Source organism: Podarcis raffonei, chromosome 4 (genome assembly GCF_027172205.1).
Source record: "Podarcis raffonei isolate rPodRaf1 chromosome 4, rPodRaf1.pri, whole genome shotgun sequence".
Classification (NCBI taxonomy): domain Eukaryota; kingdom Metazoa; phylum Chordata; class Lepidosauria; order Squamata; family Lacertidae; genus Podarcis; species Podarcis raffonei.
In genome coordinates this window covers 41859280-41875731 of record NC_070605.1, presented here as the reverse complement: position 1 = coordinate 41875731, position 16452 = coordinate 41859280, and the positions used below count along the sequence as shown (strand labels likewise).

General features: G+C 41.8%; 1 protein-coding gene across 1 annotated transcript in view; it reads right to left on the bottom strand.

Annotated features, from left to right (window-relative positions):
• LOC128412330 (very large A-kinase anchor protein-like) overlaps nt 1-16452 on the bottom strand; it is a 33702-nt gene that overhangs the window by 14485 nt on the left and 2765 nt on the right. Inside the window, exon 2 of the mRNA XM_053385237.1 lies at nt 6622-6700. Within this exon, the coding sequence (XP_053241212.1) occupies nt 6622-6700 (79 nt within the window). The remainder of the gene's footprint in view (nt 1-6621; nt 6701-16452) is intronic.

Genomic DNA, 16452 nt, shown 5'->3' with positions numbered 1-16452 from the left:
CAAATCTCTGCCCATTTAAACTCACAGACTGTATTATAAGTGCACTGAAGTGCATTCATGTATAGTACACACTGTTTTAATGCTAGCAATTTGGCTAATGCACTGTAACATGACTCATACTGACAAGACTCCTTTCTGCTTCCATCAGTGGTGGAAACTTAACTTCCTTACAGCAGGCTTAAGGGAAAAGATGCCTTGAGGGCTGCTTTTGTGGTGGTGGGAAATCAGACAGCTTTTTAGTATCAACGGATATTATTACACCGTATACACTCTTGTAGAAGCTATTGTGCAACACTGGTTACAGAACAGCACTAGCAGCTATCTTCTTTCTACACCCTATTTATTATAATCCTTTACTCTGTAGTGGACAGGTATCATGCTTACGTTTAAAATCATCCAAACCACACATTTCAGAACTCTAGCAAAAGAAACACTTTAGGAGGTCAGTACATTCTGGAATGAACATGTAAGTAGCAGCATATTTGCACAAGTGTATGGGTTTATGTTGTTCAGCAGCTTTCTTTCACAAAGAAATTATGGCTGTATCTTAGACCTGTTTCTATTTGAAGAAATAAGAGCTGAAACAAGCATACTGGATGCTATTTAAAAATAGCTAAGTGGGGAGTGTCAAGTTGTAAGATAACCAAGACAAGACTTTGGTTTCAACAAATAAAATGTTTATACCTGAGCTAAGGTGTTATATAAGAGGGAATATTCAACCTCAAATCAGAGGTAAACAATTACCTTTAATCTCTATAAAAGTAACCAGTTTGAAAATATTTTCAAAGACTCTAGTTTTTTTACACAAAAATATGGGCATCATAATTGCTTTGTTATGTTTTCAGTAACTCCTGCATAGCATGGCAAAATGAAGATTCATAAATATGGTCTTCAGTAATATCTGCCTCAGGCTTTTAGAATATCTGCAATTATGCACTATTTTCCTAGTTGGCTAATATATTTTTTCTGCCCCCACTTACATTACGAGAGAATAATGGTTTTCCTTCCCCTGGTGATTATCTTGTATCACGCCCAAGCTGCTACAAAACTTCTAAGAGTTGTTATTATTTTCTAAATATTTATAGCCTCTTACCAAAAGAAGTTTTCAGAATCAAGCACCATCAACTCTGCACAAAGCCTCAGCCAGTTATGGTTTTGTTTTTTTGCAATAGCATCACAAGGGAAAGTTGGAACTTTAGGGGAACCAGTTATCTGTACCAGTGGCGTTCACCCAGGAACAAGCACTGCTGTCACCTGCCCACGGAGGACCTTACGGTCTTTAAACAAAAACATCCTGAAGATCCCAGGCCACAGAGAGGTTAGGCTGGCCTCAACTAGAGCCAGGGCTTTTTCGGCTGTGGCTCCAATCTGGTGGAACGCTCTGTCACAAGAGACTAGGGCCCTGCGGGACTTGACATCTTTCCGCAGGGCCTGCAAGACAGAGCTGTTCCACCAGGCCTTTGGCCAGGGCACAGCCTGACTCTCTCCTTTGGCAATCCTCACAGAACTTCTAGCTCAATGGTTGCCATCAATTTGATTTGAATTAATTTTATAATGAAATGATTTTAGAATGTTGTACTGTTTTATTGTTGTTAGCCGCCCTGAGCCCGGCTTCGGCTGGGGAGGGCAGGATATAAATAAAATTTATTATTATTATTATTATTATTATTATTATTATTATTACGGCATCACATAAAACAGCAACATGAGAAATGGATTCATACATGGTGTATTGTGAACTGTGGATGACATATATTCTTAAAGGCCCTTAAGCCTCCAATGAACCATATAGATAAGCACAAACAATACTTGGGAACATAACAAATAATGTGTCATATAGAGTTACTTAAACTGATAAAGCAGAACAGCAGGATGGACCTGCTCCATGTAAGATGCTGTTTGGGTTAGCATGGTATTTTGTAGCACCACAGCTGTGCACATCAGCACACCCACAACTCCTGTACTCCAAATTGATTGTTCCTCTGATTCTAATATTGAAAAGCTGCACCAGCACGGCTGTTGGCACACCCATTCCTAATTCCTTATGTGCTTTGAACACGATTTAGTTAAATCCTGTGATTTAAGGGTAAGCAATTTAAACTTCATCCATTTGATTAATGAACATTTATGCCTGAAAAACAATGCAAGTTTGAATATTGGCAAAACTTGTGACAATATTAACATTTAATTTAAATTTAATTATCAGAGTGAATTGAAGGGTCAAGCAATTACCATTTATTAATCTCAATGTCCCTAATATCTGCAACTAAGTAAGTCGTGGCCTTGGACATACAGAGGCATTTTAATCCATTTCTGGATTTTCTACTCATGTCCCTCTACAGTGGTGCCCCGCAAGACGAATGCCTCGTAAGACGAAAAACTCGCTAGACGAAAGAGTTTTTCGTTTTTCGATGTGCTTCGCAAGACGAATTTCCCTATGGGCTTGCTTCACAAGACGAAAACGTCTTGCAAGTTTGTTTCCTTTTTCGTAAAACCGTTAATACCCAGGGTGCATTGCTTGAAGAGGTGCAGTTGCGACTTGACTTCGAGGAGCAACTAATAGCACGCAGTGTGGTAGCCTTTTTTGAGGTTTTTGAAGACTTTGCTGATTTTTGAAGATTTTCCAAAACTTCTTTTGCAGCCATTTGGTAAGTTAAACTTTTAAAACTTTTTTGGGGGTTTTTGGATTTTGGGTTGGGGTGTTTGGAATTCAAGGACTTGGTGTTGGGAAGGGGTTTGCAAGAATCTGGAAGCTTGTGTGGTTTTTTTCTGCATTTTTATGATTTTTTTGTGACCATTGGGCCACTCTGTTTTCTTTTTTAAAAAAAAATTCTGGGTTTGAATTTCTGTGTGGTGGCTGGCTGGGGGAACAGTTGAGGAGGGGTTTGCAAGAATCTGGAAGCTTGTGTGGGGTTTTTTTGAATTTTTATGATTTTTTGTGACCATTGGGCCATGCTGTTTTTTTAAAAAAAAAATTCTGGATTTGGATTTCTGTGTGGTGGCTGGCTGGGGGAACAGTTGAGGAGGGGTTTGCAAGAATCTGGGAGCTTGTGTGGGTTTTTTTTGAATTTTTATGATTTTCTGTGACCATTGGGCCATGTTGTTGTTTTTTGAAAAAAATTTCTGGATTTGAATTTCTGTGCGGTGGGTGGCTGGGGAACAGTTGGGGAGGGGTTTGCAACAGTTGGGGAGGGGTTTGCAACAGTTGGGGAGGGGTTTGCAACAGTTGGGGAGGGGCTGGGGGAACAGTTGGGGAGGGGTTTGCAATTTCTGTGTGGTGGGTGGGTGCTGGGGGAACAGTTGAGGTTTTAGAAGACTTTGCTGATTTTTGAAGATTTTCCAAAACTTCTTTTGCAGCCATTTGGTAAGTTAAACTTTTAAAACTTTTTTTGGGGTTTTTGGATTTTGGGTTGGGTGTTTGGAATTCAAGGACTTGGTTCTGGGTTTGAATTTCTGTGTGGTGGGTGGCTGGGTGCTTTTGAATTTTTTGGTTTCAAGCACTGATTCTTTTTCCCCCCTGAGTTTGCGAAGGTAGGAGCTGTGCTGCCATGGGACCCAAGAAGACTGCTGCTGCAGAGGCTGGCGAGAGGAAGAAGGAGAAGGTGACGCTGGAAATGAAGGAGGAGATCATCCGGAAGCACGACGGTGGAATGCGTGTGACAGACCTCGCCAGGGAGTATGGGAGGAATCCATCGACCATCGGGACCATCCTGAAGATGAGGGAGAAGATCCTTGCGACTGATGCAGCCAAGGGAGTCACCAGGATCGTGAAGAACTGCCCAGCTGTTCTGGAGGAGGTTGAGAAGTTGCTGCTCATCTGGTTAGAAGAGAAGCAGTGTGCAGGGGACACAGTGACTGAGGCCGTCATTTGTGAGAAGGCCAAGGCCTTGTACACAGACCTCGTCCGGGAACAGCCAGGAACCTCAGGCGAGCCATAAGTCTTCAAGGCAAGATCTGGAATCCACAGCGTGGTCAGGCATGGAGAGGCTGCCAGTTCTGATGTTCCTGCGGCTGAAGACTTTGCAGCGGAGTTCCTGGAGGCTGTGAAGACGGAGGGCTACGTTCCACAGCAGGTCTTCAACTGCGACGAGACCGGGCTGTTTTGGAAGAGGATGCCCAAAAGGACTTTCATCACACAGGAGGAGGCCAAGTTGCCTGGCCACAAGCCCATGAAGGACCGTCTGACCCTGCTCTTCTGTGCCAACGCAAGCGGCGACCTGAAGATCAAGCCCCTGCTGGTGTACCACTCGGAGAACCCACGGGCCTTCAAGAAACACAAGGTCGACAAGGAGCAGCTGAGTGTCATGTGACGATCCAACAGCAAGGCTTGGGTCACACGTGTGCTGTTTGTGGACTGGGTCAATCTTGCTTTTGGCCCTGCTGTCAAACAGTACCTGCTGGACAACGACCTGCCGCTGAAGGCTTTGCTTCTGATGGACAATGCTCCTGCTCATCCTAAAGGCCTTGAGGAGGACTTGTTGGAGGAGTGCAGCTTCATCAGCATCATGTTCCTGCCGCCTAACACCACGCCACTGCTCCAGCCGATGGATCAGCTGGTCATCGCCAATTTCAAAAAACTCTACACCAAGGAGCTTTTCAGGCGATGCTTCGAGGTGACTGATTGCACCACCATCACCCTGCGGGCATTCTGGAAGGACCACTTTGACATCGTCACCTGCTTGAAGATGATCACCACGGCCTGGAACGGGATCAGCCAGGGAAATTTGAATTGCGCTTGGCGCAGCCTGTGGCCGGACTGTGTGGCACCAAGTGACTCTGATGCACCAGAGTCAACAGTGGTGCAGGACGTTGTTGCCTTGGGGAGGACCATGGGCCTGGAGGTCACAGAGGAGGACGTCAGCGAGCTGGTGGAGGAGCATGACCACGAGCTGACCACCCAGGAGCTGGTCGAACTGCAGGCCTCGCTGGAAGAGGAGGAAGCAACTGAGGAACGGCTGTCCTCCAAAGAACTGAGGGACATTTGCCGGAAGTGGAAGGATGTGCAGGCTTTTGCACAGCGGCACCACCCTGACAAGCACGTGGTACATGACCTTGCGAACACTTTTGATACGAGGGTCATGTCGCCTTTCAGGGAGGTGCTGAAAAGGCGGATGAAGCAGCAGACCATGGACAGGTTCTTCAGCAAGAAGCAAAGAGTGGAAGAGGAACCTTCTTCAAGTGGTCCTCCAGAGTCTTAGAAAATGTACTGTTCACTTTGTTGATTTTTAAATGTTTTTCTGTCATGTTTAGAAATTTAATTTATTGTTCCTTCAATTTTTGAAATGCTCTTTACAGTATGTGTGACTTTAAAGAGCAGTTAATAAACTCTTGTTGTACCAAATTTGGCTTTGTTTGGACTTTTTTTGAACATAGGAACGCATTAATTCATTTTCAATGCATTCCTATGGGATTTCGTGCTTCGCAAGACGAAAAATTCGCTAGACGAAAAAACTCGCAGAACGAATTAATTTCGTCTTGCGAGGCACCACTGTACTCAGTCAGTCAGCTTCCACCTGGCCTCTTTCCTAAATACTAGGTTTTTTAATGTTAGCTTTTTGCTGTTCCACAATGCTGCAACAGTTTCTGGTATAAACAAGCTTATTTTTAAACGGCACTCTCTGACCCCATTTGCACATAACAATAAGTCACGCTTAATGGCTTATTGGGATCGCTCAGTGTGCTAAAGTATGCCAGCCAATAATTCCTGCATTGTTTCTCGCTGGCAGGAGCAACAATTATAAAATTTTTGGCTTGTTATGTCTTAACAGCGATCCCAATGTGTTCCCCCCCCCAACAAACCACAATCAACAAGCCAAGATCAAACCACGGCTTCAAGAACATGTGGTGTGAGAGGGGAAGAGATAAATGTGTGGCTGTGTATATGTGAAGCTTATGTGGGTGTGTGTGTGAGGGTGTGTGTGTGTGTGTGTGTGAGAGAGAGAGAGAGAGAGAGAGAGAGAGAGAGAGGGAGGGAGGAGGAGGAGGAGGAAGAGGAATGCCTGTGGCCAGTATGTGTTCTATGAGTGTGTGTCTGTGTGACAGTGTGCATCAGTGTGCTGCGGTCACCTTCTATATTTTTTCCTGGTACTTGGGAATGCTCCCTGTTATTATTAGACAGCCACAGTATTGGGGTGGATGGGTGGATATGAAGACAGTGTTGTGTGATCTTCATAGTCAGGACTAGAAGGACATAGGTGACTTCCCATGGCAAACGTGAGGCTATAAGTGAAGCAGCAATAAATTTGTATGATGGCATGCCCCTGTGGCAGCAATTTGTTGAGTGCCAATCACAGCACTTTCTCAAAATTCAAAATATGCCCATTGGTCCAAGAAGTTTGGCAATCTCTGCACTAGCATGTTTCTTGACCCTGTTAAGTCATTAACCATGACTTATCATAACTTATGTTTACAAATACATATGTTCAGTTTCCTCTGCCTTCTCCATACTTATTTAATTGTTGTTGGCATCCATCTGTCTCGAGAGACAATGGAAGAGCGGAAAAATCAAAGCATTGGAGAATCACAGCACCCACTGTGGCTTTAGAGACCAAATCAATCAATCAATCAATCAATCAATCAATCAATCAAGGCTCCTTTAAAATTAGCAAATAAAAATCTGACCTTTAGCAGCTCTGGGAGAGGGGTGCTCTGCTTTCTCTGAAATGCCACACTGGTACATTCATTTTGATCAGTTTCAAAGCTGGAAAAGAGAGAGAGAAGTTAAGCTATTTTTAGAAGTTTTTGCTCATGTGAAACTGTTCCAACAATAGAAGTAGAGATGAGCTCCTTTTGCTTTATTGCAGACTGGTGCAGGTGGGGTGCGTGACCACAGTGCCAGAACAAAAATTCTCGCTTTGCCCCAAGTGGCAAAACTAGGCACACTATCCCTAACTTTATTTTCCTGTTTCACTCTGTCTGGATAGCTTCCCTATTTACACTTTTCAAATTCTTCTTTAAATCTGTTTCTTCAGAAGGGATGGGTGAAGCTGACAAGTTTGGTTTCTCTCCATTTCTCATTTTTCCAATCTTAAGTTCAGTTATCCACATCACTCTGCTATTCCCCCCCCCAGTCCTCATGAAAAGTAACCAGCATTTTAGTGTGACTTTCTCCTAGTATACACATTATTGTATGTATGCGGATAGCTTCCTGAAGCCCGGAGAGCGAGAGGGGTCGGTGCGCACTGATCCCTCTCGCTCTCCAGGCTTCAGCGAAAGCCTGCATTCGCTCCATAGGACGCACACACATTTCCCCTTCATTTTTGGAGGGGGAAAAGTGCGTCCTATAGAGCGAAAAATACGGTAATTTCCCCTAATATACAGCATTTTCTAAATCAATTATCCCCATTATCAACCATTTTTGTACATTATTTTCACTAATTGTGAATTTTATGTGCCCTTTACTCAAGTATACATATGCATTATTTGGCTGAAGAACAGCATCAGCATCACAAAATTCAGAAAAACATGACTTTCAATTTATGAGTGTGTTGAGGTTCACATACTGTTTTGGAAAGTGTGAACTGGGTAGCTTTGCCTTTAAATGCAAACTGAATTGAATTTCTACACTTTCCCTATTCTTTAGTAAAGGCTTCCTCTTGAAATAGCAGCACTTCTGATTTCTTAACCGTTCCTTAATATAGCCTCAGAACTGTTTTGTCAGTTCCGGTCTTCAACCTCATATTTATTTTGTCTATTCAAAATGTAAGCACCATGAATGGGTTGGTTCAGACAGAAGGGTAGAGTCACTCAGTGGAGAGGTATTATGAGGAATCTGAAACTTGTTCTGCCAGGAAGCTGAATAATATTTCTGTGCTTTTATCATCTTATAGAAGGTAATTTTATATTATGTACATGCATGGTTAATTGCCAGTGGGATGAAGAATCAGTTCTAGTATTTCTGGTATTGTTTGTTATATGCCTATCGTGATTGCAGGGTTAAGCAAATTAAAAGTTTGCTGTTTGCTGTGGTTGTCCTGTCACTTAGTGAGTAAAGGTGTTTGCACAGAAGCATTCCTGAATGTATTCAGTATCTTCCTGGGTTAAAGAAAAGTTTGAACCAGCTGACTACAATGACCGCTCCCCACATCAAATGGGGGGCACCTTTTGCATGGCCATGTGCAGCCCCCTGGATCCCAGTGCGGTTCCTGGTAGTACGGGCTGGCTTCGCCCTCCCCAGGCTGGATACCTGGAGGTCTCCACCTACCTCAGCCAATCACCCAATCCTGCCTGGGGAGGCGTTGCCAGGGGAACGGCCAGGTAGTGGGCCGGGACCGCCCTGCCCACACAACAGAAGGTGAATCTTACCTGCGAAGCATCAGTTGGCTCCAGAGCCAGCCCAATCCCCACACATTCTGGATAACCCTGATGTCTCCCAGATCCCCGGCTGGGGACTGGGAAGGATAAACTCCCAATACCTGAGCCAAGGTCTCCCTAAATCTGAAGCTTAATAAAGTTGTGGCCAATTTTAATCCCATAGCACATTGTTGAGTCATTATTCCTCTAGGGGGTCACCTGGGGTTGGGGGGACTCCGCCTGTCCACTCAAAGCTTTCAAGCAAGAATTCTCTTTGACTCAGAGGGATTTTTGCATTGTTCATGCGTTAAATTAATTACCCATTTAGCTCTTTGTGAGTAAGTGCTGCTTTATTTCGAGTATGTATGGTTGCAACAAAGAAATACTTTCCCATTCTAACTACTATATTTGCTAGTTTTAGTACACCTAAGCACCATAGGACTCAAACAGGCTGAAATTACACACTCAGAGAAGATGTTTTATATGCAGGTTTTTCTTACATGTATGTGCCCATGGAAAGCTGTTACTGGTCACTGCTTTTCAGTGCATGTAGACCTGCTGTATGGGACGCGGGTGGCGCTGTGGGTTAAACCACAGAGCCTAGGACTTGCCAATCAGAAGGTCGGCGGTTCGAATCCCTGCAACGGGGTGAGCTCCCGTTGCTCGGTCCCTGCTCCTGCCAACCTAGCAGTTTGAAAGCATGTCAAAGTGCAAGTAGATAAATAGGTACCACTCCCGCGGGAAGGTAAATGGCATTTCCGTGCGCTGCTCTGGTTCGCCAGAAGCGGCTTAGTCATGCTGGCCACATGACCCGGAAGCTGTACGCCGGCTCCCTTGGCCAATAAAGCGAGATGAGCGCCGCAACCCCAGAGTCGGCCAGCACTAGACCTAATGGTCAGGGGTCCCTTTACCTTTACCTAGACCTGCTGTACATATGTGAAAGCCACATATATAATCGTCACATGAAAAATTACACATGGAATTCACAAATTAACTTCACAGAGAAAAGTGGAGATAAATGGGGAAAGTTTGCATGCCATAAGACAATTATTTTGAGATGTATAAAATGTAAATATAATATACAAAGACTAGTTAGTCTGCTTATAAACACATGCAATAGGTTTTCTTCCCTCAGTGTAATGACATTATCTCTGCTAGCTTTTCCCAAGTATAAATAATTAGGACAGGACTGAGCTTGAACAAGTTACAGGGATGCACCAACATAAGATTTAGAAGCCAACAGTAAAAGTGGTGTGTGTAGTGCAATTCAGTTAATAAAAACTTTTCACATAATTCTGCTACTGATATTATCAAAAAGATACAACTGCAGCCTAATCTGACACAAGTTAAATCAGAAGCAAGTCCACTTTATTTACTGGGACTTACCATACCTCCATAGGGACGCGGGTGGCGCTGTGGGTAAAAGCCTCAGTGCCTAGGGCTTGCCGATCGAAAGGTCGGCGGTTCGAATCCCCGCGGCGGGGTGCGCTCCCGTTGCTCGGTCCCAGCGCCTGCCAACCTAGCAGTTCGAAAGCACCCCCGGGTGCAAGTAGATAAATAGGGACCGCTTACTGGCGGGAAGGTAAACAGCGTTTCCGTGTGCTGCGCTGGCTCGCCAGATGCAGCTTTGTCACGCTGGCCACGTGACCCGGAAGTGTCTCTGGACAGCGCTGGCCCCCGGCCTCTTGAGTGAGATGGGCGCACAACCCTAGAGTCTGTCAAGACTGGCCCGTACCGGCAGGGGTACCTTTACCTTTACCTTTTTACCATACCTCCATGCATAGGACTGCAGTGTTATGGTAAGTAAAAAAGGGTTTTCTTCTGTGAATGTATATCTTATGTAGCAAAACTGAAGTTAGCTGCTTTTTATTTATTTCTAAGAAGTAATACTTAAAAAGATGGGGTGGTTTTAGAATCTAAAAAACATTATTTTTCAGAAATACCTTAAATGAATATTTAGATGAGAAGGAAATACGAAGATTTATATAAAGCATCACGTAGGGGGAGGGAGTTAATACCCATGATGGATTAATGGAAAATCAGCATTGTACCTCTATTTCACCCTGGGCTACATGACAATTTCTGCTTTTTTCTCTGGTTTATAGCTCATTAACTAATACTTGTGCCAACACAGTTTCTCCTTTTCAAGAACGTTTTTCTCCTTTTCAAGAACGTTTTTGAGAACTGGGTGGTCAGGTTATCTACACTGGCTGTTAATCAAGAGCTGTCAAGTGTACTTAACACACAATGAAATAAATTATGATTTAAGTACATACAATATAGTATGCTGGATTTTTGCCATTATTTGTACAAGGCCTCTTGTTAGTTGATGACTTACACAAAAAGTAAACCAACTGTTTTAAATCAAAAAAATCTCTGTGTAGGAAAAAAGGTGATTAGGTTGGTTATTCCCAAACTGTACTTTTCCCCATTAAGTGTTGCTGCCTTCCAGAGCTGTAAAACAATAAGCCTACAACTGTTGATGCCAATAGTATACTGTATTTAGAAGAACAGGCAAATTATTGCCAAACAGACCCTTTGTGACCCACTTGCAATACAGAAAAAAATTACAATCCACTGTTTCTGCAAACACTAGAATGTGTTCCTGTATTTTGAAATGAGAAAGGATATTAAGAATTATGGCCTTTCTTAGAGGTTAACAAAGCTCTACTCTATAATGTTAAAACCAGAGGACAGCTAATGTAATACACTGCAGAAGCAATCTGGTTTCATAAATTCCATCCATTTATAAGAAACTGTACAAAACAAACACACAATGGCAGGAACAACAAAATTAGCAACACTACAAGAGAAACAGCTAAACAAATAAATGTACACACCCTCAGTTTCTTATTGGGCACCATCAACAACAACAACTTTTCTGTAAAGTCACTTGTAAACTACTTCTAGACCTATTCAAACATTATTTGCTTTAAAATTAACTTGAAGTCGTCTCTTAGGTAATTTAGACAAGACACCATTCTTGCAATTAGCAACGGCATGAATACTTTCCAAAAAGTAAACAGACATGGGGGGAGGGGGGTTTGATCCAGATTAATGGTAGAGGTTTTTTTTTTAACCATTTGCCCTCTAGATCTAGATCTGGCCTCCCACACCTGCTATTTGCACTGCAAGTAAAACTCCTGTTTATGCCAACTAATCTATCTAGCTCAGATAAGTTTTTTTGAGGAAAAACATGTTACTACATTTAATACTAATGCACAGGTGAGATGGCATCTGCAGATAAGAATTGGCAGGTGGGAAACGAGTGCTTAAGCTGTCCTACAATTCTGCCAATTCTCCCCTGCTCTCTTGTCCTCCAGTAGTTTTTCTTCAGTTTCCTCCAGCCAATTCTGAGATTGGAAATAAATTCACGTTGGGACATTAAGACCTGGGGGAGAGGGGAGGACTGCAGGGAAGATTAGGGAGGCAGAGGAAAGGCTGAGCACCACTTCCCACCTTCCAATTCTCCTTTGAAAGTGGCCACACGACTGCACTCCCTTAAGCATTCACCCAATAACAGAACGAAAAGATAGTGTCCTCTTAATACTATTGCGAAAATGAAAATTCAACTTCTTACAAAATGGAATGGAACACCCACTGCCCCCCCTCAAAGCCAACTTCTTTGGAACCCAGGGTCACAAAGACTGATGCGGAAAAATTTACAGGCAATCTCCTGTTTATATACCTTGCTTATAAATTTCATTAAAATGGCAGGAGCCAAATTAGTTATTCTGAAATACTGTATTCTGAATTTGTAAGAAATATGAACCAACTTTGAAAATAATTAAAGTCTTAATGCAGAGCCTTAGATTTAGAAGAAGGTGAGATTAAATTAGAACATACAAGATGTTATAATAGACTTTATTTCCAAGCTGCTGAAGCAGCCCAGTTCAATCACATAACCTGAAAATCAAATCAAATCGCCTGTGCAAACCATATACAAGAGAACACAAATCTTCAAAAACTGTCCAAGTGCATTTCCTTACCTTTGTTCTGCACCACAATCCTCTGAATGTGTAAAGAAAAAGCCCATCCCTTCTCTTCCTTTACTGAACCACCCCACCCACATTATGTATACAAACATTTGTTTGCCGTATTAGGCAGCAATGCTTGGAACTTAGAAGGAAACTGAGCGCTGGCAGGAGAACAGAGATGTCTTGGCTTTGACAATGCAGTTGGGTAAGTATGTTGGGTAAGTATGGGAGGGGTAAAACTGGAAGACAGGGGTTCTGGGTTGGACTTTCAAAGACTATGCAGGGTGTTGTCATTCCAAGAATGATGCTTGAGAGCAATAGAATTTAAACCCTGCTAGGACTGAGTAGAATACTAGTGTCAGTATCCCTCATTAATTTAAGTAGCACAATGGTGGTGGGGCTGACAGAGGATAGTAAGGATACAGGGAGAAGTTCAGGGATACATGGAGTTATGGATGCAATTGCCATACGAGCTACTACAGAAAGTGCCTCTAATTCAGCTACATTCACACATGCTCTCCCTTAGATTCCTCCTGAGAGCATATTGGAGTTCTCTGCCTTTATTTTATTTTAAAAGTTCAAATAATCTAGGAATATTGAAAGGATAAAGAATTATTAATATTGAGGATAACAGCTAAGGCAACCAGCTATTTGTGCAACTAAGCTGCTGAGTTTCACTATAGCAATCAGCTGCTTGGTGCTGTTTTTCAGGCCTATTCGCTTAGGGCCTTTAATCTGCAAATGGAAGTTGGGTGATGCTGTTTTCTCAGATTCCTCTGCAGCCCCTCAAAGATCTTAAAATGTCAGGAGGGCCTTCCAGAACAGCCTGGAAGGTGGCTACAGGGTGAGGAAGAGCCACCCCTTCATAGGGGCCTGCAACTAGGAAACTGTTTCTGCTTCACATAATGCTCACAACCTGGGAACTAAACAGTATGGGTCTGTTTCTGATTTAGGGCTCCAATTTGGAATGCAAAAATAAAATGCATATTCTTCTTGACCAATTTGGACCATTTTTTATGACTGCAAGGAAGTTTTAATTGTGCAAAATAATTATCTAAATCCATGCAAGACAATCTATATTTCAAGATTACATGAAAATAATCTTGACTGATGCTAGGATTGTTGAAAGAGGGAAAAACAGAAACATTACAACCACTGAGAACATCAGAATCTTCCAATAAAGGCTCTGAATTGCACAAAAAACTCTCACCAAATTTTAACTGTTACATTAAAAATACATATTGTTGACCAATATTACACAAAGCAAATTTTTTAATCTGCAGTGCATATGAACATCAGAATGTTTTATTTTTGTACAGAGCTCAAGGTCAATATTGAGCATGAGGATTATGGCAGATTACACTGAGATTTCCCTACTGTCATCTGTCAAGCATAGCAACTAATATTAATACAGACTATACATTAGACAAATAGGTCATAGGAAGATTCCAACATGATTTTCAAATTAAAAGTAATGTTTCTGCTACTTTGCAGCAACACATTTGAGAATATTGAATTTTGATTAAATTTAAACAATTACATCACAAAGAAAGGAGCAGCAATATCTTGTATTTGAAAACAAAATATTGACCTTAATACTTCATACAAAATATTGACCGCATGATACTGGCCCATGTTTGCATATGCTCATAGATCCCGCAGTTTAAAACAGGATTATGTAAATGTTTAAAGTGCCCGTTATATTTATAATGTTGAAAATGATGTCTATGGTGAAATCTAAGCAGTAGCAATTTTAAACGTCAAGAAGCAATTTCATTTCAGCTATAAAATACAGTAATAGCAAAAGAAAATCCTAGCAGGCATTGCAAAATAAATAAGAGTTCTTTAAATTATTTCAGTACTACAAGATGCTAGAACTCATTTCCCAGTGGTCACAGAAAAGTTCTGCAGTTGTACTTCCTTACCCTGTACAAGACTCAACTCCAGAATTCAAGGGTATAAATCAAGCATCATATTTATTCAAAATTGTCTGTCCTAAAAAGTGCAGAGTGATTTACAGAAAGTGACCTTTTGCAAACCTGGTTCATCAACACTGAATGGACAAATGAGAGCAATCTTAAGAAGGGGTTAGGCATTGGAAGATCTCTACCAGAGGAACCATCCTAACCTTGCCCAGAATATTAAATGAAACTCATATTTGCTCCAAACCAAGTCCCTGAATTGTCTAATAGTACTAGTATTAGGCTACCAGGAGTATCATCCAAAATGTTGGCTAATATACACATGCTTGCTTTGGGACAGCTAGAAAAGGGTTGTTATGTTTGGTGGAGGTTGTCAGAAGAACTCCTCCCTCTTCTCCTGAGTAAGAAGCCCTCTCTGCTACAGTATTCTGCTTGCCTTCTCCAGCAAAGAGTAGGCATAGAGGCTTTGTCACAAAACTGCTGGACAGAGAGATCTCTGAAGGCCGAGCAGCCTCACAACTGCTAGGTCCTTCAGCCAGCTGTCTCCAACGAAGCCAGCAAACAGGAACACTCAGTGAAGATCATCAGCTGATATGCTGCAAGATCTTTCCACAGCAAAGCAGCAGCAACCACTAAGATCTTTAGTGTGCTAGCTCCATGGGACTGCTACTTCATTTCACTATTCACTGTTGTCAGTTTTCTAAACCATATAGTTAAACTTCAGCCAAACACAAGCCAACATTTATGTTCTTTTACTTGCAACCATGAGCTAAAGAAATGTGTTTTAAAATTGGGGGTGGGAAACTTTTAGCCCTCCAGATGTGATTGAACTACAACTCCCATCAGCCCCAGCAAGCAAGGCCAGGGACCAAGAATGATGGGAATTGTAGTTTAGCAGCATGGGGGGGATTTGCTCATACAGTCGTATCTCGGTTGTCGAATGCTTCGGAAGCCGAATGTTTCGGTTTTTGAACACTGAAAATCTGGAAGTAAATGCAATGGAATTTGCCAACTGCCCATTGCACCTTGGTTTTCAAACTTTTTGGAAGTTGGACGGTCTTCTGGGATGGATTACATTCAACAACTGAGGTACCACTGTATCTGGTTTTGGGGGGGGGCATTCCATCTGATGCACAGTAACTAAATTATTCTACTCTAAGGGTGAGATCCAACTCAGTTATAGTCATAGTAGACCTGCTGGAATAAATGGATGCACTCTTAAGATTAATGTTGGATATCAGTCAATAGATGTGGGTCACTGTTAATTTTTTGTACAGCACATCCATTTAAGTGCATGTAGCAAACTGTGAAAAAGAAGAAGGTTCCATTCCCAAAAAGCTAATGATAAAAAATAGACAATAGAGGGGAGGGGAGGGAGAGTCAAAGATAGCAAGAGATTATGGTGAGCATTTAACTGTAACTATAACCTAAATGAATAACCCATTAATGAAAACGTTTATTAGACAACAATAGTTAACTAGAATCCAAAAGTATAAACTTTATTCTAATAAGACAGTTATTAAATGCATATATGGTTTTACCGTACAATTTAAGACAGCACTGTCTCATAAATACTTGGTAGTGTTTATCTTCTGTTGCCTTAATGGCTTTTGCATTGTTATGTTGCAAGCCACCTAGAAATATTTATAAATAAAGCCCACATAATCAGTCTACATCAGTCATATGCTACAACTATAAACGCATAGTTCATGTACATAACATCTCTTTACCACATCCAAACCTGCTATACAGTGGAAAATCTATTATCACAATCTGAATCAAATGACAGTTTCACAAGACTGTAAAGGGCTCATTAACACTGTACATATTGTCTTAAAACTTTCATCTAATGTACATGCTGTGGTAGGGAGGAGTTAAGTACTCATACTGTGTCACTTTAAACATTCATATAGTAGGCTGCATTTGGTCAATGAAAATAAATTAAAGCCTTTAACTCTCTCCACCACGGCAGTGATATTACTATTATTCTTATTCATTTATTCATGCTATACTATGTTCTTCCTCATGAAGGAGCCCAGCAAGGTGTCAAGACTATTTGCTTCTGGAGATAGTAATCAGTAAACCAGGGAGATTTACACCTAGTTGAGATAGACATGCATCCTATTCACAATGAACTTGATGGATATAAGGGAATAAGTCACATGCAATAAACTAGGGTGAAAATCTGGACACAAAAGTAGTTGAGCTTTTTTTTTTTAAAGGAAATTTCTGACATTTCTACCTGTTTCCGACTGCCATAT